Source organism: Hordeum vulgare, chromosome 4H (assembly GCF_904849725.1).
Source record: "Hordeum vulgare subsp. vulgare chromosome 4H, MorexV3_pseudomolecules_assembly, whole genome shotgun sequence".
Taxonomy (NCBI): domain Eukaryota; kingdom Viridiplantae; phylum Streptophyta; class Magnoliopsida; order Poales; family Poaceae; genus Hordeum; species Hordeum vulgare.
Window position 1 is genome coordinate 59,363,063 of NC_058521.1, and position 27,754 is coordinate 59,390,816.

General features: G+C 43.6%; 2 protein-coding genes and 1 long non-coding RNA gene across 3 annotated transcripts; 1 reads left to right on the forward strand and 2 right to left on the reverse strand.

The window, feature by feature from the left end:
- Positions 1–13,365: 13,365 nt before the first annotated feature.
- On the reverse strand, positions 13,366–13,714 carry LOC123451193. The gene is made up of 3 exons (XR_006632110.1): positions 13,675–13,714; positions 13,491–13,589; positions 13,366–13,406 (listed from the first exon to the last, which is right to left on the reverse strand). It is a non-coding gene; the product is annotated as an uncharacterized LOC123451193 (long non-coding RNA).
- Positions 13,715–16,594: 2,880 nt separating this feature from the next.
- On the forward strand, positions 16,595–19,464 carry LOC123447874 (DNA-directed RNA polymerases I and III subunit RPAC2). Its single transcript, XM_045124581.1, has 3 exons — positions 16,595–16,823; positions 18,522–18,598; positions 19,048–19,464. Exons 1-3 carry the CDS (start codon positions 16,723–16,725, stop codon positions 19,194–19,196), a joined length of 327 nt encoding a protein of 108 aa, XP_044980516.1. The 5' UTR covers positions 16,595–16,722; the 3' UTR covers positions 19,197–19,464.
- Positions 19,465–20,479: 1,015 nt separating this feature from the next.
- LOC123447873 (uncharacterized protein At4g06598) lies at positions 20,480–25,540 on the reverse strand. Its single transcript, XM_045124580.1, has 5 exons — positions 25,326–25,540; positions 24,255–24,917; positions 22,951–23,026; positions 22,735–22,861; positions 20,480–21,201 (listed from the first exon to the last, which is right to left on the reverse strand). Exons 2-5 carry the CDS (start codon positions 24,902–24,904, stop codon positions 21,008–21,010), a joined length of 1,047 nt encoding a protein of 348 aa, XP_044980515.1. The 5' UTR covers positions 24,905–24,917; positions 25,326–25,540; the 3' UTR covers positions 20,480–21,007.
- Between the last annotated feature and the right edge of the window lie 2,214 nt (positions 25,541–27,754).

Sequence of the window (27,754 nt, forward strand, 5' to 3'; positions counted from 1 at the left end):
GCCATTTTTAGTAGATGTGTACCCAGACATGTAACTTCTGCTTGATGTTTGTATGCTCTGAATGTTGGTTCATGTGACCCCCTTGTTCGTAATATTATACTATGTTGGCTCCTGAGAGCCTACTAAATAAATGATGTGTGGTAGAGTTATGTTGTGATGCCATGTTGTATCTACATACATCATGCATATTGTATGTATGTTTGAAATGCATCGGTATTTGTGATATTCGACACCTAGTTGTGTGTCTATGGTAGCCTGCTCTACAAGAAAATGCATGTTTTTGCTTCCACTGAGCCTTGGTAGCTTGCTACTGCTCGGGACACATTGATTGACCAACATATATCCTTCTTTGTTGTTGTATTTGTCCCTACGGGGAAATGTCACACGGTGTAATGGAGTCCATATAGCTTGTCGCGACTCGTCTACACACACTGATGACCGACACCTACATTGCTGGGTTATGTATGCTTGTTCCTGTATGGTTGTGCCACTTGGGTTTATAACTAGCCATGTCGACCCAGGTTCTCTGACATACCATTGCTAGCGACATAATCATATACTTGAGCCAAAAGGCGCAAACGATCCCGACCAAGGTAAGGTGGCAGCTGTGGTGATTACCGTGCATGAGGTCTGATACGTCCATTTTGCATCATGATTTCATGTTGATATTTATTGCTTTTTGGGCTGTTATTACACTTCAAGGTACAATACTTATGCCTTTTCTCTCTTATTTTGCAAGGTTTACGTGAAGAGGGAGAATGCCGACAGCTGGAATTCTGGACTGAAAAAGGAGCAAGTTTGAGATACCTATTCTACGCAACTCCAAAAGCCGTAAAAATCAATGAGGATTTTTTTTTGGGATTTATAAAAAATATTGGGCCGAAAAAGTGCCAGAGGGGCGCCAGCAGGTGGCCACAAGCCTGCTAGGCGCGGCCACCCCCCTGGTCGCGCCTAGGGGGCTTGTGAGCTCCCTGTTGGCCCACTGCCCCCCCCCCCTCTTTTGCTACAAGAAGGATTTCGGTCTGGAAAAAATCAAGAGGAGGCTTTTCAGAGGATTCGCCGCCGCCATGAGGCAGAACTTGAGCAGAACCAATCTAGAGCTCCGGCAGGACGATCGTGCCGGGGAAACTTCCCTCCCGAAGGGGGAAATCATCGCCATCATCATCACCAACACTCCTCTCATCGGAGGGGACTCATCACCATCAACATATTCATCAGCACCATCTCATCTCCAAACCCTAGTTCATCACTTGTAACCAATCTCCGTCTCGCGACTCCGATTGGTACTTGTAAGGTTGCTAGTAGTGTTAATTACTCCTTGTAGTTGATGCTAGTTCGATTACTTGGTGGAAGAGTTTATGTTCAGATCTTTGATGCTACTCATTACCTCTCTGGTTATGAATATGATTATGCTTTGTGAGTAGTTACTTTTGTTCCTCAGGACATGGGATAAGTCATGCTATAAGTAGTCATGTGAATTTGGTATTCGTTCGATATTTTGATGTGTTGTATGTTGTTTTTCCTCTAGTAGTGTTATGTGAACGTCGACTACATAACACTTCACCATTATTTGGGCCTAGAGGAAGGCATTGGGAAGTAGTAAATAGATGATGGGTTGCTAGAGTGACAAAAGCTTAAACCCTAGTTTATGTGTTGCTTCGTAAGGGGTTGATCTGGATCCACTAGTTTAATGTTATGGTTAGACTTTGTCTTAATTCTTCTTTCATAGTTGTGGATGCTTGCGAGAGGGGTTAATCATAAGTGGGATGCTTGTCCAAGTAAGGGCAGTACCCAAGCGCCGGTCCACCCACATATCAAACTATCAAAGTAACGAACGCGAATCATATGAACATGATGAAAACTAGCTTGACAGAAATTCCCATGTGTCCTCGGGAGCGTTTTTCCTCCTATAATACTTTGTCCAGGCTTGTCCCTTGCTACAAAAGGGATTGGGCCACTTTTCTGCACCGTTGTTACTTTTGTTACTTGCTACTTGCTACGAATCATCTTGTCACACAACTACTTGTTACCGACAATTTCAGTGCTTGCAGATATTACCTTGCTGAAAACCACTTGTCAGATCCTTCTGCTCCTTGTTGGGTTCGACACTCTTACTTATCGAAAGGACTACGATAGATTCCCTGTACTTGTGGGTCATCAAGGTCACAAAGTGATATGATGTGTTACATGCTAGATTTGTATGGCCTAGGATTGGGTTCCCGACAACGTATATCAAAACATTTTATAAAATCCTGAAATTAATTATGTGTTCTAATTGGAATTAATCAGTGCCACACATTAAGTTTCAGAATATCTGAAACAATATTTTATATATAGAAAATATAATCCAATGCAAATAATTTTTTGATTAAATCAAAATCCCAATATAAAATGTTTCTGTAATCCCAAAATATTGGTTGACATTTTTACATAATGCCAATATTTATTAGGAAACCAGGGACATTTTCTTGGATCATTTTGAAGCAATTTTTATATTGCTTATTTGGCAAAAATTCCTTCTCAGGCTTGATCACTTCCTCAATTCATTTATAAAAGAAAATAAAAATGCATGCATGAATGCATTAGCAAACATAGTTAAACTAGGGCTATGACAGTTGGATGCACATCCACTTAGATTTAGTCGAGATTTCATACAGTTATAGCTCTAGTGCATCCGTTGCATGGCAATCCCTACTCCTCGCATCGATACCGATTGATGGGCATCTCCATAGCCCATTGATCCACCTAGTTGATGCGATACTTTCTTCTTCTCCACTTTTACCCCTTGGAAACCTACCACCATATTCTATTACACCTATATGCTATGTCCATGGTCCACACCCATGTATTGAGTGAGTAATAAAAAGCACAAGAGAGAGAGAGACCACCTTTTATAGGGTCAAACTCGCACAAGGACGGTACAACCGCTGGAGGTAGCGGGACAACCACCCTAGGCAAGTCTATCCATTTGCAGAACTCGAGTGGTACAACCACATGTGGTCTTGATTGTATCGGTTTATCAAAATAAAGTGGAACAATCGTTTGACCACCACCTGGTACTGCACCCAAACCCAAATGGAATCACCCTACTCGTGGTGGTTGCATCAGTACCCGTGCTAGTACAACCGTGTGGGAATGACATGTGGAAGTTGCTAAGTCCCTAGCGGTACAACCACCTTGGACACTGGTTGTACACGTAGTTATACAACTACCAGAATAATCTACCATCTACCGTCAAGCACCGCAACCCATATCCAAAAGGAATTACCCTTTCACGATGGTTGGGTCGGTGCATGGACTGGTTGAACCGCATGTGAAAAGAATGACACAACCGCCAGGGTAGTAGGTACCGTAACCACTCCACAAGGGAGCGGTACAACCGGTGTTACATGTGGTACAACCGCTCTGGTCAAGTTTTTCTACATAGCTTGGATAAGAGACTCTCTCCTTGAAATGGAAGGCAATATGTGGGGTGCAATATGTAGTTGTGTACGTGTTTGATCCACCCGTACCCACCAATGTGGACCCCCTCTTAATAGTACGGATTTCCCATGACCAAAGAAATAAAACGCGTCGGAAGTGTCCTCTTCGCTCTTTCCATCTCGAAGGGTGCCCAACCATCATGTGCCATAAATAGTTTACATGTGTAGCTTAGGCACACGGTTAGTCCGCAAACTGCATTGTCGTGAACACCAAAAAACTTAAGGCGGGAAATGCCCTTATAGAAGTACATGCCTCCAAAGTTAATACAAACAAAGAAGAAAATACTTCAGTGAGTTAAAGTATTGCTTTTGGGATGATCCTTTTCTCTATCACATGGGTTAGACAATACGATCAGTCGGTGTGTCCGTGAACATGAGATGAACTCCATCCTTGACAAGTGTCATAGCAGCCCGTATGTGGGGCATCATGCACGAGACCACACCACCACCGAAGTACCTCAATCGGGGTTCTATTGGCCTACACTCTTTAAAGATACACATGGGTTTGTTAAAATCTGCGATGCATGTCAATGCATATGTAATATAGGTAGGAGACAAAAAAATGCATATAAATTATAATATAGTTTGTGAACCTTTTGATGTTAGGGGGATGATTATATGGCCTACACTCTTTACAAATGCAGCTAGTTCGAGCCGTGATGACCCCAACCACGCACCGACTTCCTCATCGCTACCGCATCCATCGAGGCCAACTCTTGCCAGCGTTTGTGGCTACTCCTTGTCGCCGTGAAAGCACGAGAAGGCACACTTGCCAAGGGTCGCAAGCACCGCCCTCGCCTCCACGCTCACCGTCGGAGGGCACGAACTTCGACGGTCCTGTTGCCCTTCATCGGCCACGACTCGACCATGCCTGCCTTCATCGCCACCCGCAAGGTGTTCAGCCTTTTTCCGACAAGGTATCATGATCGGTAGCTCGGATGAGTTCTTTTATAATAACGACATATGTTCATTGGAGGATGAATCATCCGATAAGGAGAATTTTGTGGTTCCTACTATGGTCGTCAATGATCTAGGATGCTGCCGATGTTGGGGGGAGGGGGCTCGATCCCATGCCATGCTTCGACGTTGAATCATAACAAAGAAAGTGGTCATTGCCTAATGTATAGCAGTCATTTCCAGTGCATGTCCCCACTCTTCAATACCAAGCTTTTCCAACTCCGCTTCCGGATGGCGAGGCATGCATTCACCCGCATTCGAGAGGGAGTGTTGGAGCATGATGATTACTTTAAATGCAAGAATGATGCCCTCATAAGGGTTGGTTTCTCCTCTTATCAGAAATATACCACAACTATTCGGATGATTGCATATGGAATTCCAGGTGATCTTGTGGACGAGTATGTCCGCATGAGCGAGTGCACATGCCTTGAACCATTGTACAAGTTCTGCAAAGTTGTGGTTGTAGTGTTTGTCCCGGAGTACTTGAGAGAACCACATGATGCAAATACAGTCAAGTTTGTTGGCGAATAATGAATCGAGAGGCTTTCCGGAAATGCTTGGTAGCATAGATTGTATGCACTGTAAGGGGGAGAACTATCCATTTACTTGGTAGGGGAAATATAAGGGGCATGTTAAAGATTGCACTGTCATATTTGAAGTTGTGGCATTCAAGATCTATGGATTTGGCACTCTTTTGGGGGGCATGACAGGTTCTCGCAATGACATCAACGTGCTTTACCGGTCTCTGGGGTTTGCATGGCTTTCATAAGGCAACTGCCCACAGGTCAACTTTTAGGTCAATGGTCACCAATACAACAAGACATACTACCTAGGTGGTGGTATCTATTCTTAGTGGTCAACTCTTGTGAGGATAATCTCCAAGTTGGTAGGAGAGAAGCGGGTTAGGTTTGCCCAAGCACAAAAGAGTGCTAGGAAGGATGTGGACCATGCTTTTGATGTGCTCCAATCTCGATGGGCCATCATTCGACACCCTGCTAGAACATGGAGCACCTCAGAAGATATGGTAGGTGATGACTGCTTGTGTGGTCATACACAACATAATCGTAGAAGATAAGCGTGATGATGTCATTTTCGACAAAGAGTTTAGTTTCCATGATGAAAATGTTGGGCGTGATCATGGACCGGCAATTTCGTTTGGAGAGTTCAACCAATTCCATCAAGAAATGGGTGATTGGACAAGTCACATTCAACTTCAAAATGAGTTGGTTGACCATATGTTGACTCACCTAGGCAACGATGCATCCGCTCTTTTTCTTTCAACTAGATAATTGCCCGTGCGTTACAATGAGAGTACAAACCTTCTCGTAGATTAGTCCGTGATTGTACATCTATTATTGTATTGGTGCGCTAAAAGCTTAGCATTTTTTTGTATGCAAATGTCATGATTTACTTATCATCTTATTGTTAAGCATATATCTGATAAGAATTTAATGACTTATCAAAGAAAATATATTTTATCTTGGTAAGTTAATAAAACATGGGACAATTGATTTCATTTTAGGGAAAATCGATGGGAGAAAAAACAGATATAGAAGAAAAATATCAAAGAGAATAAGGAAAGAGAAGGACATATAAAAGGAAAGTTGGACGAAAGAGAGGTGACATGGGAACATTGCGTTCTTTTTAAGTAGTACAGATGTATTTATGACAAATTCAAATTCATTTGGCTGTAAACTATAAGATTTTATTTGATTGTTGACTATCTATTGTGATGTAAAAAGTACTCCGTCCGTTTTAAAATAAGTATCTCAAGTTTAATACAATTTAATTGTAAAACTAGTATAAAGTTGAGATGGTTATTTTGAGACTGAGGGGTATGTTACATTTTATTCGTATTCATATGTGTAGATGTAAAATGTGAAAAAGTAACCAAAAATCGACGGACGGACCAATATTTGCGTTGCCACGGAAAAAAACATAATCTTCAATGATGGTGACACATTATGTTCACATATCATCGCTTGATTTTGAAATTTTATGCACAAATACAAGAAAATGTTTCTTCTTTTAAATTTATTCACAAGTTGAAGCAATCTTTACATTTTCAAAAAATATATATCATGGTTGTCAAAAATCTTGGTAACTCAAAGATTTATTCTGAATTTCAATAAAAAAAATTAGAAAATATACAATAATAGTTCGATCCATCCAAGAGTTAATTCTTCAAAATTCACACAATTATATTGTCACAAAGACTTAGAAACATTAATGTTTAACTACATACATTAGATCTTTCGTGAACAATTTTACAAATATGGGAACAATTTTAAAATCGAGAACATTTTTTACAATTTACAAATATTTACTAAAAATCGTGAATATTTTTTATATTTCGAACGGGTTTAAATATTTTCTTTTGAATTGGCGACCAATTCAAGAAAAGGCGAACATAATTTTTTATGTTGGAGGATTTTATTTTAAATTCACAAACATTTTTTGAAACCCATGAAGTTTTTCTAAATAAACAAACATTTTTATAAATCAGTAATATATTTATTAAATTCATGGACATTGTTATAAATCAGTAATATATTTATTAAATTCATGGACATTATGTTTTCGTCAGCATTTTATTTCAAAATTCCTATTTTTTAATATGCGAAAGTTTATGTAATTCTAAATTATTTAAATTAGAAATAAACAAAAATGGAATGGAAAATTTTAAATAAGAAAAGAAACTATCAAAACAGGCATTAGCTATTTTTAAAATTTTAGGACATTTCTTAAATGCATTAACATATGTTCAATTAGAAAGCATTTTGTTAATTGCCTTTAATAATTTTGAATACATGGAATTGTATTTGAAATCATGGACTTTTCTTATTGTACAAATATTTTTCTAAAATTGCAACATTTTATTGTATATGCGAGCATTTTATACAAAACTCCGAGCAGTTTTTGAAGTCACAAACATTTTATTTTTTAAATATGTTGATTTATAATTTTCAGTTTATTAAAATTTTAAAGATTATTTGAAGTTCTAAATTATTTAAAATAAAAAAATAAAATAGAACTGAAAATAAATAAATAAATGGAACTAAAAGCAGACGCCTGTGCATGGGCCGGCCCATACTGTGTGCTGGATATTCTCCCAGCGTGCAGAACGTAATATAGGAGGTATTTACATGGACCGGCCCAGTCCAAGATTTTTTGTTTTGTGAAACATTTTCTATTACTTACCGGTGGCATGGTAGGTAATTTATGCAAACTTTAGGGGTAATTTTCATGACGGACGACCCCTATAGGGAGAGAAGTACGGACGGACCAAATAGATCCATCGGTTGGATGCACTGGCAAAAAAAAATGCCGACAAGGACTGATGCCGGCCGACCAAAACAGACCAAACGGACCTCGTCTCAAAAAAAGAAAAAGACGGGCCAAATCTACGGCAAAATTGACAAAAATGACCCCTGGGACGAAAGAACTCACGGATTGACCCCTCGGGAGAAATAATTCACCGGCCTGACCCTTTTGTGTGGCGCCCGACACCTAGGCGCCACACTGTACTGTGTGACGCCTAGAGGTTAGGCGCCACACCCCCGACCACGTGGCAGGGAGGGCCCCACCCCCAGGCAGTGTGACGCCTAAGCCTCGGGCGTCACACATTGTAATGTGTGGCACCTGACCCTTAGGCGCCACACACTGACTTACAGAGCCACGGGCCAGCCCCCTCCCCACCCCCCCTCCCCACCCCCTCCCTCATTCCCCTCCCCCAGCCCCTCTCCCAGCCACTGCCCCCTCCCTCAAATCCTTCTCTACATCACCAAATCTGAAGGTTTGGAGCGGGCATTTGTTGTCCAATCACTCCCCTAAGGTAATCCCCACCTCTCCCCTCATTCTCATCCAAAGGAAAATCTTTTGTGTTCTTTTTTTTGCAAATTTGAGGAAACCCTAGTTTTTCATGAAATGTGGGATGTATATCATATTGTTTTATTTGTTTGTATGTTAGGATAAGGGGTATGATGGGGTTAGGATTAGGGTTGTTTGGATGTGTGCATTATGGTTGTTTTAGGGTTAGGCTAGGGTTAGGCTATGGTTAGGCTAGGGTTAGGGATGTTTGGTTGTGTTAGGGTTATGAGGGGGTTAGGGTTATTTGGAAGTTAGGCTATGGTTATTGTAATTGTATGATTGCTCATAAAAAGGTTCTATGTTTTGTTGTTTAGGTATGGGAAGAACATGTGTTTATGTTCATCACGTGGACAAGGATGCCTTTTTAAAAGGCAATATTGATCCGGACCCGGATGAGCTTGACATGGTGTTCGATTTGTGTCCTAGCTATGCTGAATTGTTGGAACAAGTCCGAAAGGATTTTAATTGGATGGACCCTAGTGATCTAGTTGAGTTTGCTGGTAGGCATAATGTGGGATTCGGAATGCACATTCGTTGGAAGACCATGCGTGTCAACTCCGAGCAACGTTGGCTTGCATACAAGGATACGGTGGCCGAATCACTAGACAAGGCTCTAGAGTTATTTGCCATGAAAACAAATGTTCCTAACTTGTTGGATTTGAACCGGGTTTCCTCTTCGATTGTTGAAGCTATTCCTGCAACCATCAACGAAGAGGCCAGCATTGAACCTCTTTCTTGTGTGTATGAGGCTAACGAAGAGGTCAACATTGAACATGAACCATTGGTACAGGCTAATTATGAGCACTATGATGATGGTAATGTTCTTCATGACAACAATCTTGGTGATTTGGACAAATATAATTTGCAAGAGACAATGGACCATTCCATTCCGTACTCACGTGGGTATGCCTCTGAGTCTGACGATGAGGGTCCCGATGAAGAAGTTGATGAGGAAGGGTTCACGGCAAAGGAGGTTGAAGCTTTCACGAAGGTATTAAAGCGTGATCACCAGACACCATTGTTCGAGGATCTTAGCCTTGCGGATGAAGCCGTGGTTGACGGAGGCGAAGGCATATTGTTTGGAGTTAGGCCACCTTCTCATCGGGACACACATGGGAAGAATATTATTTTGCCGGGGTCAAAGTTCGAAACATTCTTTGAACTGAAGATGTGGTTGGATGAATATTCTGTTACGCATTACAGGCCACACAAAGTTGTTCATTCAAACATGAAGCTGCGTTACACGGTTGCTTGTGAGGATAGAGGTTGTCCTTGGATTGTCCGTGCAAGACCATGAAAAGGAGGGCCAGGATGGAACATTGTCAGTTGTATGCCTCACATGTGTCAAGGCAAGAGGGTTGATGGTGCCCTATCGTCGCAAAGCCATAGACAACTAACCTCCGAGTTCATCGCTTATAGGCTTTCCAACTCCATCTCCTCTCTTCCTACAATGAGCATAAAAAGCGTACAAGACCTTGTGAAAGCCCTCTTTCACTACGAGGTGAAATATGGTAAGGCATGGAAAGCAAAGCAAGCCGCATTCAAGATGTTGTATGGTGATTGGGAGGAAGCATACAACCGCATACCTAGGTTGTTGGGAGCTATTGCCCACACTAACCCGGGCATGGTTCATGTGGTCGAGCCGTATGGGGAGAAAACAAGGATTAAGAATGGAAATAGGGTTCGCGTATTTGGCCGTGCATTTTGGGCATTTGAGCAATGTGTGAGGGCTTTCCAGCACTGTCGTCCTGTCATCTCCATCGATGGCACGTTTTTGACCGGACAATTCAAGGGCACTTTGTTGGTTGCAATAGCAAGTGATGCCAATAACAGGTTGATGCCTTTGGCTTTTGCTTTGGTTGAGGCAGAGAACAATGTTAACTGGGAATGGTTCTTGCATATTTTGAGAACCAAAGTATTACCGTTTGAGAGGGAAATATGTGTCATATCGGATCGTCATCAAGGCATACTTAACGCGGTTGACATTGTCATTCCCGGCCATGCTCCTTTGCATCATCGATGGTGCATGAGGCATTTCTGTCCAAACTTCTACCGGGCATGTGGTACCAAGGAGTTGGCGGATGATCTTCAGGATTGTTGTCAAGCATTTTCTGACAAACGATTTGCAAGATTGTACAATGCTTTGCTTGTAAACAAAAAACTTGATGCAGGTGGGCTTGAGTTTCTTAACAGGCACATTGAACTTCGGGCCAAGTGGGCACGAGCTTATGACGAAGATGGCCGAAGATATGGTCAAATGACCAGTAACATGGCAGAATGCTTCAACCGGGTGTTGAAGGGTGTCCGTGCGTTGCCGGTGACGGCAATAGTTCAATACACATTCGACAAGTTGAGAGCATACTTTCTAAAGTACTCACAAGAAACAGATGATCAGATTGCGGGAGAGAACAAGAAAAAGTATAAGTACCAGTTTCCACCAAAGGTTGACAAATGGATGGTATTTCAATCACGGAAGGCTGACTCCCAAACGGCTACCCTGTACAACAACGAGGATTGGACATATGAAGTGAATGAGCCCGGAGGAACGGCAAACGATGGCCAGCAACACGGAAACAGGGCGTTCAAAGTTTCTTTATCCTTGTGCGATTGCTCTTGTGGGAGGCCAAGGTTGCTTCATCTCGCATGCTCGCATTTGTACACGGCAGCTCGCAGTAGGAATGTGGACGTCAACCATCCACTAACCATGAGGGAGTCCAAGTTCTCGATAATGACCACGAAGCATACATGGACTCCTAGATTTGAACCATACTTTGACCAATCACAATGGCCGGAGTATCATGGAGTACAACTATGGCCCGACCCAGAGTGGAAGCTTGTGAAACTGGGAAGACGAAAGACAAAGCATTTTAGAGGAGACATGGATGGATGGGGACATGGTGGTGGCAGAGAAATGGGGAACAACCAATTCCAAGAGCCTACTGAGAGATCACAATGTGGAGATTGCGGTGTAACAGGGCACAACAGAAGAAGGTGTACGGCGCGAATGAAGAAGTCCAAAAACAATGATTCCAGGTCAAGCCAACCAAGTCCTAGCCAACAAGGGACGGGTCAAGGAAGCACGAGCCAACAAGGGACGGGTCAAGCAAGCACGACCCAACAAGTTCCTACTCAACATGTTCCTAGCCGACTTGGGCTTACTAGAGGACGTGGTACTAGAGGAAGTGGTGGTGGTAGAGGCAGTGGTGGGATAGGTCGTGGTGGTGCTAGAGGCAGGGGTGGGATAGGTCGTGGTGGTGCTAGAGGCAGTGGTGGGATAGGTGGTGGACTTACTAGGATTGGTATGCGTGGATACCTACAAGGACCATTTCCGTATGTCACATATTTCACTTATCTTTATCATGTTGTTTTTGATGCTCCTTTGTGTGTTATTTTACTAACTATGAGCTATGATGCCTTTTTTGTAGGTATGGCCGCTTCTCAGCCGAACAAGGCAAAAGCGGAGTGGGGGGAGGAGAAGGATGCAGCCAGTGAGGAGCAGCTGTTCATGGAGAGGGCTGCAAAGAAGTTGAGAGAGGAGGATGCAGCGGAAGCGCGAAAGAAGAAGGATGAGGAGGATAAGGCAAAGAGGGATGAGGAGTGGCAAATGTTCCTTGAGCATAAGCGATATGAGGCTAGGATAAAGGAGAATGACAGGAAGACGCTAGAGAAACATAAAAAAGAATATGAAGCTAACTTTAAGAAGATGTTGGCAGAGGCCGCAACAAAGAGAGAGCGGGAGCATCAGCACTTCACGGATAGGGTTAAGGAAGAGGCTTCAAAACTGCGCAAAAGGGAAGAGGAAGAGGAAGAAGAGAGGAAGAAGAAGAAGGGTAAGGGGCCTTGCTTGACCCAATAGAGCCGGATGCTTGTAATCTATGTGTTGTTGAACCTTGTTTGGTTCCGCGCTTTATTACTATGAAACTCCACTATGTATGCACTTTTGGACGTAAGTTACTTCAAGAACCGTATGTATGTTTGAACTCCACCACCACTACTATGTGCTTTGTGTTGTATGTTTTAACGTATGTATCTGAACTCCTCCACCACTATTTTTGAACTCCTCCTCCATTAATATGCAGTTCTAGGCATGACAGAGTGTGTGGCGCCTAAGCCTTAGGCGCCACACATGTGTAGTGTGGCGCCTAAGGCTTAGGCGCCACACATGGACTTATACAGCCTCAGCCTAGCCCCTCCCCACCCCCTCCCCCAGTATAAGTCCATGTGTGGCGCCTAAGCCTTAGGCGCCACACTACACATGTGTGGCGCCTAAGGCTTAGGCGCCTAAGGCTTAGGCGCCACACATGTGAAAACCTGCTGGAACTGAATTTGGACAGCAATAAAGCAATTTTAACAACAATAAGGATCTTTTAACAGCAATAAAGCAATATATTGACAGCAATAAGGATCTTTTGACACCAATAAAGCAATATATTTCCAGCAATAAGGATCTTTTGACAGCACTAAATGGTTCACAACAACTGCAACAACAACTAAATGGTTCACAACTCGAAATAGTTCACAACTAAAGTAAACAGTTCAGCTCGACAAGTGCAACACCAACTCCAAATCACTTGGGGCCTCGTCCCCTCTTGGATACTAGCTTCTTCCTTCTCGCAACCACAAATTACTCCGGGTCATCCGACTCATCGTCATCGTCATCCTCAACCTCATCCTCCCTGCTTCTCATCCTTGACAAACGAGAGCTCCCGGCCACCGGATTCTTCCCTTTCGCATAATCATCCGGTGAGTAGCGCTTAAATTCCTTCCTGGGCTTCAACATGTAAGCGGAGCGTTGGAAAGCCTTCAACGTCATGTCGTCCGCAGCCTAATACATATGAAGGTTGAAAGTTCAAATTTGAAGGTTCAAGGCTGAAGGTTGAAAGTGCAAACTGTATGGCTATGTCATACCTGAGGAGTGTCAACATCATCCTCCTGAGTATTTCTTTGGGTAATGTCACCATCATCCATACGAGCGCCCGAAGAAGCTGAATCGTCAAGAGTATTTCTTTCGGATGAACCGGATCTCGAAGGTGAAACATATTCAGGGTCACGGCAACCTAAAATGTTGGATAGGCGCCGTAACTTCTTGCCCTGTTCCTGTTAGATTCAAATATAAATGACATATATTAGGTAACCTATAATGTTGCATTCGTGGGCAAAATAATAATAATGACACAACACCTTTATGAATAGACGAAGTGCAGATTCTCCCTTTTTTCCTCCAGGTGTGTTATCTAGAATATCTTCGAACTCGCCAGCTTGTTTCTTGACCTCTTTGCGCTATGATCACAAGACAATGACAACAAATAAGTGCAAGTGAATAGGTCCGCTAGAATTCATAATTTACATAGGGGAGCACACTTACCACAAAGTTCAGGACAGGGGCGAAGGAAGTTTGGTACCCTTCGCGAATCAACTTGCTGTAACCGCCTTGGGCAAGTTCATCGTACTCAGTGGGTTCTTCCAATATGTCCTCCTCGTAAGCCGGCGGACAAATCTCGACACGAGTACTCTCCTGAAACCATCTTAGGTAGTTGCTGAACGCAAGAGCACAATGCTGACGGTACTGGGTTCGTTGTATGCTCGAAGTTGCCTGCACACTTTGCTCGAACATAAGAACGTAGCTCTTATGATGCTTCTGCCAGTCCTTGATTTTTCGCTGCCTCCTCCTATCCAACCTGCTTTGAACAAAACACATCAGTAGCTCGCTCAACACTAAGAACAAAACTAATCACTAACTATTTTTTGTTACCTGTGAAGCTGTGTGTCCGTGTCCACCCACTCCGGCGGGTGTGGCTGAAAGTAACCAAATTGACGCAGCACACGATGCGGGAGATGCCACTCAACCGCCCAATTGCATATTAGGGGACAACGCATTAGCCAAAGATGTCTTTCCTGCACGCATAGTGCATTCAGCTCGAACGTGTGTGCATCACCAAAGTTTGTCCTGACACCATATGGCTCCCATTCAACCTACAACACAAGATGAATACCACAATTCATTTCATTCACAACATAGAAGCTGGAAGTCAACTTTGAAACCATCTTACCTGCTCGGGGGTAAGCGAATCCATCTCGTTGGTGTATTGCTTGTACAATAGGTTCACTTCGCTTGCCACCTCCGATACCAAGTCCCACTTGTAAGCCCATGTAGGTTGCCGTACAGGGTTGTCGTGGTCATCCCAGGTATTCCACTTTGAGCTTTTAGGGCGTCCAACAGGTAGGCGTTCCCAGCTCCATACTGAAAGTAGGAGCATACAACCACCAACTCCACCGTCCTTTGTCGTCTTGCGACAAGCATCGTCCAACTACAAGTAACAACAAACATGCATCAGTTTAGCAGAAAAAGATAACAGAGAGTACTTAATATTAACAATTTATTACCTGCCGATACAAGTAAGCCAGTGCGGCCGAGCCCCAGCTGAACTTGTTGTCCAAAACAGTCAACGCCTTCAGCCACATCCAAGGAGCATTCTTGCATGTGCCGTCCGCAAAGATAGTCCTAGAGATGACGTACCACATGTAGACGCGAGCATACCTCTGGCTGACCTCGTCATCTGCGTCCTCAGGACAATGAGCAAAGTTGGCGGCAATCTAAGTGAAAGTGGCGCCGGCAGGGACTCTATCTTTCTTCCCTCCATCTTCCACCTCCGGCTCTTGCGGCGACATACCAATAAGAGCCTCCATTTGATGCCGCCATCCCTCAGAATCAGTGCTCATACATAGTGGCTTCCCCTCGATGGGAAGAGCGGTGATCATGGAAACATCTTGAAGAGTAACAGTCATCTCTCCGGTCCGGAGGTGAAAACTATGTGTCTCCGGCCTCCAACGATCAATGAGTGCTGTGACTGCCGCAGCGTTCAGATTTGGAGTTGACCGACTCACAAGCTGCACGAATGGAAGGAGTCCCGTCATCTCGATGTACGGGGTGTACCGCTCATCGTAATGCATTACAGAGGATGCCCCATGAGACCGGATCTTCAGGGACGTAAGCTCCTGCAAACATATAGGAGAAGAAGATATCAAGTGCTTATTACATTTTCAAAATATTACTAATCTACTAATCATTTTCTACTTACCATCTTCTTCTCCGACATGAAATAGGCCCGGTGTTCAGCGTCATAAACATCATTCAGAAGCCACACCATCCTACAAATCACAAAAAATTACTCATTTACTCATATTCAAATAAGACTCATATACTCATATGAACTACTACTAATACTAACTACTACCACTAACTACAAACCAAAACCTAATGCAATTCCTATACCTACTACTACTAACTACTACTACTACTAACTACTAACTAGTCATATACTCAACTAACTAGTCATATACTAACTAGTCAAATCCTAACTCATATCCTAACTAGTCAAAACCTAACTCATATCCTAACTAGTTAAAACCTAATGCAAATCCTAACTCATATACTAACTAGTCAAATCCTAACTCATATCCTAACTAGTCAAAACCTAATACAATTCCTATACCTACCTCTACTACTAACTACTACTACTACTAACTACTACTACTCACTATTCATATACTCAACCAAAACCAAAACCTAATGCAATTCCTATACCTACTACTACTACTAACTACTAACTACTCATATACCGAACCAAATCCTAACTAGTCAAATCCTAAGAACCTACTCAAATCAATCTACTAAAATCAATCTACTCAACCAAAACATAATAAAATTGGATAGAAGGATGGGAAAGGAAAGGGATGGGGGAGGACATTACCTTGGGGGATCAATCCAAGGAAGAAATCCTCAGATCTGAAGGAGATGGGGGAGGGGATTAGGGAGGGGATGAGAGCCAGCCGCCGCAATGGAAGTTTCTGTTTGAATGAGGGAGGGGGTGGGGAGGGGGGGTGGGGAGGGGGCTGGCCCATGGCTCTGTAAGTCAGTGTGTGGCGCCTAAGGGTCAGGCGCCACACATTACAATGTGTGACGCCTGAGGCTTAGGCGTCACACTGCCTGGGGGTGGGGCCCTCCCTGCCACGTGGTCGGGGGTGTGGCGCCTAACCTCTAGGCGTCACACAATACAGTGTGGCGCCTAGGTGTCGGGCGCCACACAAAAGGGTCAGGCCGGTGAATTATTTCCTTCGAGGGGTCAATCCGTGAGTTCTTTCGTCCCAGGGGTCATTTTTATCAATTTTGCCCAAATCTGCGCCCGGCTCGAGTTGGCCTTAGTTTGGACATGCCCTAATCTCGGAGTGGGTCCATCGTACCCCTCATATCGTGATCCAACGGTACAAACACAGTTCCTGCTACCGCGCACAATTGCCTCGCAGTCCCAGCCACAGCCCCGCCGCCGCCGCCTCTAACCCCCGCCTTTGGCCTCCTGCACCTCCCCGCGGCAGAAACTCCTTCTCCGCGCCCGTCGATTCGCGGGAGGCGGCCATGGAGCACGGTTCGCTGACGGATTCGAGCGCGTCGACCTTCTCCATCATGGAGGAGGATCACACCCTCGCCAACTCCGTCAGATTCGTCCTCAACCAGGAGTGAGTGACGCTTCTCCATCCTTCTCCGCCTCCCCTTTTCCAAAATAATCCATCTCCATGCGTGCGGTATTGCTGGTTCCACGGCCGAACCGTGGAAGCATGATTAGCGAAGAGAAATAGTGTTCTCGTGTTACTACTAGACTATTGCTTGTTTCTAGCTCCTTGCATTGTTGGATACCACAGGGATAGACATGCACATGGATTTGTGGTGGGATTTTGTATCAATTTTAGCGAGAAGCTTACTTCGAACTGAACAATTGAGCATCCTGCTCAACAGGAACTGTTTGTGGTGGGATTATATCAATTTTAGCGAGAAGCTTACTTACTTCGAACTGAGCAATTGAGCATCCTGCTCAACAGGAACTGCGAATAATATGCCATCTGCTGGCCAAGGCTTTGATCTTTGGTGCATGCCATGGGAGTAATGTGCTGCAACGTGGGCAAGATGGCCAAGTTTGCATCCTTTCTAAGAGACTAAGACCATGGTCACCGCGGCAATGATTCTTTCTTGTTTTTGTCCTGGAACCATGAAATGTAACATACATGTCAGGAAATGTTCGTACCAAAATAGCCTAGACACATGTCATCGGTCAAAGCGCTCGTGGCGGCACGCTCAGAGGGTCTGGGCTGACGTTAGGACAAAATCAAGTCACTTAATTTACTTCCGTGGCCGGGATGTTATGTTTCATAATTCCAGGACCTAGGTCTAGGTGACTAGGTGTAAGCTTCAGATTAGTTCCGTGTAGTTCTATACTCTTTTTAAATTAATTTTCTAGTTTGGGAAATAAATAATCTTGTTTCTCCTACTTCATTTTCATCACCTGAGATTAAGAGAGTGAAACAAAAAAATTAGGCCATACGATGAAGCAACCGTCTTGGTCTGTTGGGTATAATTGTCAACATGGTGTTGATTTATGGTCATATATTTTCATTATCAGCTTAGTGGCTGCAAAAGGTAAGTGCATAGTAAGTTTATATGGCCTAAGATTAGACTACGAAACATCTCATCACATGTTGATAAAACTCAGGTACTTGCTCAGCTTAGCATCTTCATTTCCTCACGGTGAACCACCTTCATGAAACTAACCTGATGTTACCGGATGGATTTGATGAATTTCTGTTAGCATTATGCTCAGCAGATAACACTTCAAATTTTCAATTCAATGTGTCAAGGGGCAACTAGTTCTAATTTCATTCTAAACAAAGAGTCATATGTGATTTCCAAGTGGAACTCTTAATATCTGTAATTAGAAGTCATTGTTTCACTTAACTGTTTTGTGGCATTAGAGTATGCAAAAAGGTGAACGTTGTCTGTTATACTTCTATCAGAAGCTAAAACCTTACAAATACAATTAGATGTCTAGATAGTACTCCCTCCGGTCCTTCTTACTCCGCGTATTAGATTTGTGTCAAGTCAAACTTTATAAACTTTGACCAAATTTATATTAAAAAATATCAACATCTACAATACCAAATATATATACTATGAAACTACATTTCACAATGAATCTAACAATATTGATTTGGTATTGTGAATATTGGTACTTTCTTCTACAAATTTGATCAAAGTAGAGATACTTTGACTTCGGACAAAACTTATATGCAGACTAAAAAGGACCAGAGGGAGTAGAAACAAACGTGAATATATCTAATCAAGATCCTCATTTCTTTCTTTCTTGTTTCATCTTCTACTTACAGCCCAAGGGTAGCATTTTGTGGATATAGCATCCCTCATCCTGCTGACAACAAAGTCAACATAAGAGTTCAGACCACAGGTACCGTATTGTGTCATATGATCCTGATATTCCATTTGTTAATCCCCATGAACTTAACTGTTGCTTTTGTACGTGCTTTATGTTGATTAAATTTGCAAGAATCACATCCTATCTGCTACTTCCAACAGTTGTGTCTTGAGTAGATAGTTGGTTTAATACCTAGTATTTGTAAATCTATCTTCATACAGGACGTTCCAATGTGTTGTGGGTGGCTTATTAGGTCTTTTTTCCTGTACAAATTGTACATCTAGATATCAGATAATAATGTTGCTTCCATGGTACTGCCAGACACAGTTAGATTGATGTTTCTGTTTGGATTAAATTCAATTTCAATACCAGACTATGGATACCGTCTCATTGCCCATTAACCACTTCCCAGTTTCACTATTCTTCTAATGCCCTGAAGAAAGAGCTCACACTCTTCTGATGTGTCTTTGTTGTGTTGTCAGGAGATCCAGCAAAGGATGTAATGAAAGATGCTTTACAAGACCTGATGGTGATGGGCCAGCATGTTAGAGGGACTTTTGACAAAGCAGTGGCCGATTTTAAATCAAAGATGCCTGCAGAACAAATGGATGTTGATGTGAACCAGCAATGAAGTTATCTGGAACCCCTGTTCATCAGGAACAATACGATATGTGTAACTAGTTTATTGTCGGAAAGCATACTAGTTGTGATTTCTGCCATTTGAGGTGTCTATGGATCGATGTCTGGACATTGCCTTCAGAGAAGTATGTACCGTTACCCAGTTCCTTTGTTGAACACTGGAATGTTGGAGTTTGTTAGGAATTTATAATTAACTCATTGTCGAAGATGGTTTTTAAAGGTGGCCCAAACACTCTGGAATGGAATGTTGGACTTTTCCACATGACTGTCATATTGTTTTCCGTAATAACTAGACCTATATATTTTGTTGTGTTTGCTGTTTTGCAGTTGAATTTTTGTGCTTTTCATTTCTATGGCCATATTTAATTCTACTCATGTATACAAAAAAAGCATTGTTCTTCTTCCTTTCGTCCGTGTTCACGATCATCCTTTCGTCCGTGTTCACGATCAGCTAGCTTGCTTCGTAGGATTGCGCACGTAGCGGCCAAATATGGAGCCGTTGGCGTCCAGGACGGCTTGCGCGAAGCACCTGTCGTCGTAGCTGTTCGAATCGATCCAGGACCTCCTCCGTCGCTGTAGCTAGTTGCTCGAGTTTCCGGCGAGTTCTGTGGCAAGAAGTCATCGGGTTCGACGAAATTCCCTTGTTATGTAGTGTACGCACGATGAAATTCCCTGTAGTGTTAACCTCAGTTTTGCCTCAGTTTTGCCTTCAAATCTGTAGATAAAAGGCACCCTCAGTTTTGCCTTCAAATCTGTAGATAAAGGGCTTGTAGGAGTGGATTCTCAAGGGCCTGAAAAAACTTAACGGGTTTGATCATTTTTACGGGTTTATCCAGGGTGTTTTTTTGATACCGCAGAAATGAAGACGTCATTTTTTACAGGTTAGGCCTTGAGTCCAATATAATAATACTGCCAATACGGCGACTCTTAACTTTGCACATCTCCTCAGCAATCTCATTATTATGGAGCATGCTCCGTACACATTACGGAGACTGCCAGTATGATGATTAATCGTTAGCCATGATCCATAGAAAACGAAAAGGACAGAATTAGTAGAAGTGTCGCCTGAGCGCAGCCTAGAATAGACGAGCCACCAACAACAATCTTTGGGTGCCTGTCACCTCCCACAGCAATGCTGGCATGCAAAATTTACTAGTAATTGTTCCGAAATGAGATAAATCTACTCACAATTAGTGTATCAAATGAAACGAGATGGCATCATAACTTACAGAATTTCACAGTGAAGTTGCAGCATGTCAACATCAACTCCCCGACTTTGGATAACGCTAATACTTTATTTGCACTAGCTTATTGAATCACCAACGATAAAACAAATGAGTTCTCAAGGATGTGGCACATTTAAAAGCACCTGTATCAGATGCTAACTAGTGCTCCACATTCCATTGACAAAGCAAAGCAGACTATGGCTAAGATGCATGAAGAAGACAACATAGAGAAACAAGACCACATGAACAAATTAGAACCCTAGGATCCGAAATGGTACAGCGATGCACGAAAAGCATCCAGAGCTACAAAGAAAACACTAAACACCTCCGACTGGTCCGAGCATCAACAATGGCAGTGAGCTGAGGATGACCGCCAGGTGCATATTCCCAAAGAATGAAGATCAGATCCACAGTTATTAGCCTTTCCAGAGTTATTCACCAAGCGATGGGGGCACAATTCCAAATGTGCTGCTCCTTTCCTGATGCATTCTTTTAAGGATTCTTGACGCGAATTCACAGCCACAAAAGAGTGGTCTAGGGGTGGTTTGGAACTCACGAGAACAAAAGGCTGAAAGAACTAAGTACGAAGAGGTCCAGAGACGGCGTCACGCCCAGAGTTGGGGTCCTTGTGTTTCAAAGACATGTTTGCAAACTGCGAGTCAAGGTCTCTGCTGTTACTACGGCTAAGAGTAGGAGGCTGTGGTGGCTGTTGCTGCTGCTGATACAACGACCTGAGACGACCAATTTCCCGCTCAAACATCTCCTGTTGAACTGCAATATTGGAGTATAACAGTCAGACCATTTCATTTTTCTTATTTCTTATCAGAACAAAATCTCATGGTAGGCCGTTCAGCTTTGAGTAAAGAAACTTAATACCCCCATTAAACAGGATCTTGCACAGAAGATGTTCACATAATCTGATAATATCTCACTAAGGCTATGTTTCGCACTGAGGTGGATTATGATAATCCAGCAGCTTCTACAACCAGTATTTGCCTATTTTCCGTTTGGCTAACTAACATCTTCCTGCTTTTGTGTCTACTTTCTCACAGCAGATTACGAAATAAGTTCAGCACAACACAGTTCAGGAACTGCAAACTGAGCCTACAGCAGCAATCTCTCAACTTATTTTAGAAAATTAAGGTCCTCAGGTTACCAATGAGTTTCTTAGCTAGCAATTTCTCACTATCTTAGGTATAGAAGCCACAACAATTAAACGTAAACAAACCACATGAAATACAGCCACTAGCATGTTGACTATGTATTTGAATGGACACATGCGCTCTACGAATCATATGCATGAATACAAAGAAGCTTAACTTGAAATATCAAAAGAATATATTTGTGCCTTTAGAATACCCAGTCTTGTCCATGACACATGATATCTTCAAGAAATTATCAAAGAACTATGGACTATTTGTATCCTCTACAAAGCTTGGCTAAGGTCCCATCCGTGTGTACCAAGGCTATGCTGCAGCCTTAGCTTGGATAAGTGGTAAGTAATTTCGTTTTATGCCTTGTAAACTTCAAGGTTTATTAGGTGTTTGAAGGATAAAACAAATAGTAGCCGACGTTTGAGCTCACTTAAAACATGATTGTTTGATATCAAACTTTTATGAAGACGCTTCAGCCTAAAGTTCAACCATAGACTTTTTACTGACAAGACAGTACAATGTAAAGATACCCCTCGAGAATTTGAGCACCATCGATATTTAACAGTAGTTCATATTTCTCCTGTCCAGAAGACATTGTATAGAAGATTCTAAACTTATTTATTTATGCCTGTACACACTACTTGACTTTTCACTGAGAAGACCATCTATATATAACACTAGTTTCATGTTTCTCCTCACTTGTGCCAAGCGGTCCTGGGTTCGAACCAGCCTCTCTGCATTGCACTTTGCAGGGGTAAGACTAGGTTCCTATAATCCCTCCCCAGACCCCACCTTGTGTGGGAGCTTCTATGCATTGGGTCTGTCTTTTTTCATGTTTTTCCTATCCAGAAGACGTATAGAAAACAGACTTGTTGATGCATGTAGCCACTACTTGGTTGACCCTCAATCTTACTTAAGAAACTCATGTTTCTGATCCTCATTAACGTCACAGAAAGTACAATGCCCCAACTTCTTGTTACAAAGTATGAATAGAAATATAGAACATCGAAATGGTATCTCTAAAGTTCACTGAAGAGTTACATTTGAATAATTTCTTAGTGGAATTTAATGCAATTGTCAAAAGAGATATTGTTTGATGGGGAGCAGAACTCCAAAATAAGAAAACAAAAATACAAGTTGGCATACTTACCACGTTTAATTACTTGCTCCTGAGCTATACTCTCCAGCCTTTGCTTCAAGGCTTTGTTTTCCAAGTCTAACATTATATTTTGTTGAGTAAGAAACTCCATTTCAGCAGATACTTCTATCCCTTCTGACTGCATTATTCAGACATGAATATTTTCTGTTTGTCAAATACAACACTAAATTGTGGAACAGAAACCACCTTTTGTTGTGGTGAGCTCACCTGTAATGATTGGACTTTACCCTCAAGCTCGGCAATATACTGGAGTTTTCGAACACGAGATCTTTGAGCATATTGCCTGCAAGCGACGTTGATTAAAAAAATCAGATGCATTAAAGTATGGAAATGTTAATCCATGCTATTACAACTTGCCGATTAGGAATCTTGACATATATATGTACGCTAATTAAAATAAAAAAATCTGATAAACCATAGTGCTTTAAGTCCAGTCTAACTAGTATATAAGTAGCTATGCAATTGCAATGTCCGTACCATTGTCCATTAAGGATTTTACAATTTATACTTCATCCGTTCCTAAATACTCCCTCCGTTCCTAAATATAAGTCTCTGTAGATATTTTACTAGTGGACTACATACGGATGTATATAGACATACTTTAGAGTGTACATTCAATCATTTTGCTCCGTATGTAGACATCTAGTGAAATCGCTTAAAAGACTTATATTTAGGAACGGAGGGAGTATAAGTCATTTTAAAGATTCCACTACGGACTACATACGAAGCAAAATGAGTGAATAAATACTCTAAAGTATGTCTATATACATCCGTATGTAGTCTGTAATGGAATCTCTAAAAAGACTTATATTTAGGGACGGAGGGAGTATATGAGCATGTCTGATTTAAGACTCATAAAGTTGAGTTGCAATTTTGAAAGAAAAACATCCAAATGTTGTTTTACATTTATGTTGCCAAAGGACACTATCCATTCTCTCAGATGTGACCACATCTAATGTGTGAAATAAGTACATATTTGCACTATCCTATATTCCTATCAGATGTGCGCATCGGTGGTGGAGGGAGGGAATGACATGGGCCAGGGCTGCCCTCATGTTTCCTAAGTGCATGCCTATCATCTTGGCAATCCTTAAAATCCAAGGAATTCTCTAGTATTGCATACTTTGGGCCCTCTCATTAAGATTGTTAAAATGTTTGATTCATTTGGCAGCCCTCTAACTCTAGTTCCTTGCTCCACCACTGGCGACCATGATCAAATGTGCCACGCAGCTATACAGAAGAATTATTAAACGACTACATTGCTTGCTTTATCGTGTTGAAACTAGAAGAGTGTATTCTGAATTTAAAATCTAAGCTAACCATAATTTGATTTTAAAATATATGCTAACCCACAGCAAAGGGCTGACCCTGCTGTATGCGGTCAAAATTAAGTAAATAGATAGCACTCCCCGGCTCTCGTCATTAATGGTTCTCAACTGTAAGATTTCAGAACACAGATAAGTGTTGGGATAGATAGCATGGATGCAATCATGCAGCAGAAGTATACTCACTGTTTAGCACGCTTGGTGTCCGCCTCTGACTGTGCGTACTTTGGCAGCCCACCATCCTTCCTCTCTGCCCCAAGTTCATCAAGAGCTCTTTTGTCCATGGCATGCTCATGATCCCTCGACGCACTCAGTGAACCGTGATGCCCACCCAACTTCTCCCTCACCGGCACCGGCGGCCCTGGCCTGTAACCAGCCAAATTCGGCATGCCTTGCTCCCACGGCCGGCCCTGCGGTCTCCCGTATGAGCTTGGCTTGGCATAGTACTCCTGCACGCCACCCCATGGCGCAGCCTGCCCTCCTCCCCCCATCTCCTCAAAACCATTGGCAAATGCGCCCGAGGCAGCGCTTCCGTCGAACAGTGCAAAAGAGTCGCTCGACGACCTGCGGTGCCCGGCGCGGCGAACGGGAGTCTCAGGCTCGTCGAGCAGGTCGTCGAGCCACGACGGCTGCTCCTCAATGATGCTCTCAGACGACGTGCGCTGGTGGTGCCCATGGCCGTGGCCATGCCCAAAGCGGTGGTGCGTGGCGCCCTGTGGCCGGGCGATCGGGCCGTGGTCTGCGTACGGCGACGGCGCCGGCGCCGCGGCGGTCGGGAACGGGCTACGCGGCGGCAGCAGCGCCTGCTTCTGGAGTTTCGCGTTCGCCATCATCATCTGCCCGACCAAACTGCACACAACAAAGAGCACATCTGTGACATAAATCAAGATTTGGAGCAAATTTAACACTAAACTAGCACGAGCTTGCATCGAATCGAGGCGGTCCAATTCACAGCTCTACCCACAGATCTCAGCAAACGGCACGACAAAACAATTTTGCTTGCGTTCTTCTACGGCGAATTCGCGTCAAAGATTCGAATTTGCTTCGAACCGCAAGCGTCCAATTGTGCCACGAAGCGGTCAAGATCCGAGGTCCGCATAGAGGACCGAACTGGAGGATGTCAATTGGACGAAGAGAACGCAGCAGAAACAAGCACGCATCGAAACAGCACGGCGCAAATCGAGGCGGATGAAGAGGGGCGAGGACGCACCAAGAATCGCGGAAAGAACCAACCAAAAAACCCCGAAAAAGACTCACCAATTCGGCCGCGACTCTTCCAACCGCCCCGCCCCAGAATTGCCGCAGCCAAATCCTCGCACTAATCCACAGTTACTCGTATTTGTTGGAGCTAATCTTCGGGGAATTAGAGCTTGCGGCGAGGAGGGGGCCGGCGAGGGAGGGGAGGGGAGGGGAGGGGGAGAGTGGGAGACGAATGGAGAAATTGTATACTAGTACTGAGGGGAGAAAAAATCAATTAAATAGTGTCTCTCTCGCTAGTGTTTTAATATTGCGGCAGCGACAAAGAAATTGGTTTGCAGAAACTTTGATGAGCGTCCGCCGTCGGATTGAGAGGCCCAACGGTGTCGAGAAATCTGGTGAGAATTATTGTCTTCGATGCGGCGAAGCAGGTGGCCGGTACTACTAGTGGCGAGAGATGTAAATGCTGTGCGTACCCAAGGCGTGCCTATGTCAATTTTTGATTATTACTCTCTCCGTTTCAAAATTCTTGTCGTAGGTTTTATACATCCATTTCTAAACAAATCTAAGACAATAATTTTGTGACGAAGAGAGTATATATTATGTGCGTATTATCCATGTGACCCACTTTGTGCAAAGGAGAGCATAATTTTGGAGAAACTTGAACAAGGTTTTATGATTGTTTGGGCTTGTTTCGGTGTTTATAGTCTCTAGGTGATCGATGATACCCTTGATATTACATGGATATTGTGGTGGTGTTAGAGCAACTCCAACGGAGTGATCCATTTCGTCTGTCGCCGTTCGTTTGGATTCGTGCGGACAAAAACTTGATCCAACGCGTCGACCCAAACGGACGCGCGTCCGCTTTTTGTTCGCCTATCGACCCATTTCCAGTCCAAATTTTGAGCCTGATTTACGTCGGCGCGGACATGAAACGGACGCACGCGGCGCGCGCCTACTTCCCTCCCTGGCCTGCAAGTCGGCGACAAAGCGGCCACTTTTTCCCTCCATTTTCCCCAAACTCTTCCGCTCGCTCCTGCGCCAGCTCCCACCGCCATGGACGACGACTTCGAGGTCATCGCCGCCATCGCCTCAATGCCCATGTCCGTCGCCACCGCCCTCTTGGCGCGTGGGGGGGGGGGAATAAGTTGTGCATGACCATGGTGACGGCGAGAAGACCCGACCGCGGGGGAAGACCAACTCAAAGAAGGGGGACAGGTGGAACGCGGCGTCGATCGCCTTGCTTGAAAAAATGGAGGGCATGATAAGCAAGAAGGACTTGCGGGAGGAGAAGAGTCGGCAAGAAAAGGAAGACCAAATGCACGCCTTCATGAAAATCCAAAGAAGGAGGTTCGAGATGGACGCGGAGAGGCAAGCCAAGATGCTTGAGTTGGAGGAGGCGAAGCAAGCCAAGATGTTCGAGATCGAGGCCACCATTGCCAGGACCAATGCGAAAGAAGTGGCCCTCGCAAACATGAAGACGGGCGCGGAGATTATGAAGGTTGATCTGAACACCGTGTCGCCGAGAAAGAGGCTATGGTTCGAGAAGATGCAAGCCAAAATGTTCAAGTTCGACCAGCTGTGATCTGCGACGGAGATCAACGGAACCTTTTTTGTATGCCGGCAAGTGTGCTTGCATGACCACGGGTCGATATAGCGTGGTCGAATTTGGCATGCTGGCATGTGTGTCGGCCGCTGACAAGTGTACCAACATGAACTATTGAACGTTAGCATGCTGACCTGTTTTATCTGATGTACGGGCATAAATGGATCGCTAGTGTTGAACACGCGGTCAATAAAAAAAAATGCGGACAACCGACTAAAACGAACAAAAAGCGAACAAAATCGTCGTCCGTTTGGATCGACCGGTTGGAGTTGCTCTTACATGTTTCTTTGAACCAAAAGAATGATGCATTTGCCAGCAGGACACAATTGAACCATATACACAACATAGGCAGGAGACATTCGACCCAAGAAAAGAGCAAGAAAACAGAAAGAAATGATGTGCATGACCTAGCGGTGGAGCTGGTGCATGTGGCAGGAGGAACACGGCATTGTTGTTTAAGTGCAGCCCATATTGGGTAGTGGGGGCAAACAGAAAACAGAAAACAACTCATGCCACCGGCCGGACAGCTCAGGATCCAGCTGCGACCACAACACCATCTGCTGCTGTCGTGCTGTCTTTATCCCCCCCTCTCCCTACTTGCCCTCCTGGCCAGCTTTTCTTTTCATTTTGCACCTCGTGGCTTGCTACGTTCATCCTCGTGGCATTTTCTTTGCATTAAAAAAACCCAAACTTCTTTTTTAAAATCAGAGCGCGCGAAGAAAATGAGATTGTTCGTTATCGCCGTTCTCTCTCCCAAGCCGGCGCGGCCGCCTTGAAGATCATCGAGAGAAGGCAATGGGAAGAAAAATGATGCCCTTCCTACTCACACTTGCGCTCCTCCTCTCATTGTATGCATTGTGCATGAGTGTATCACGCCGTCCCT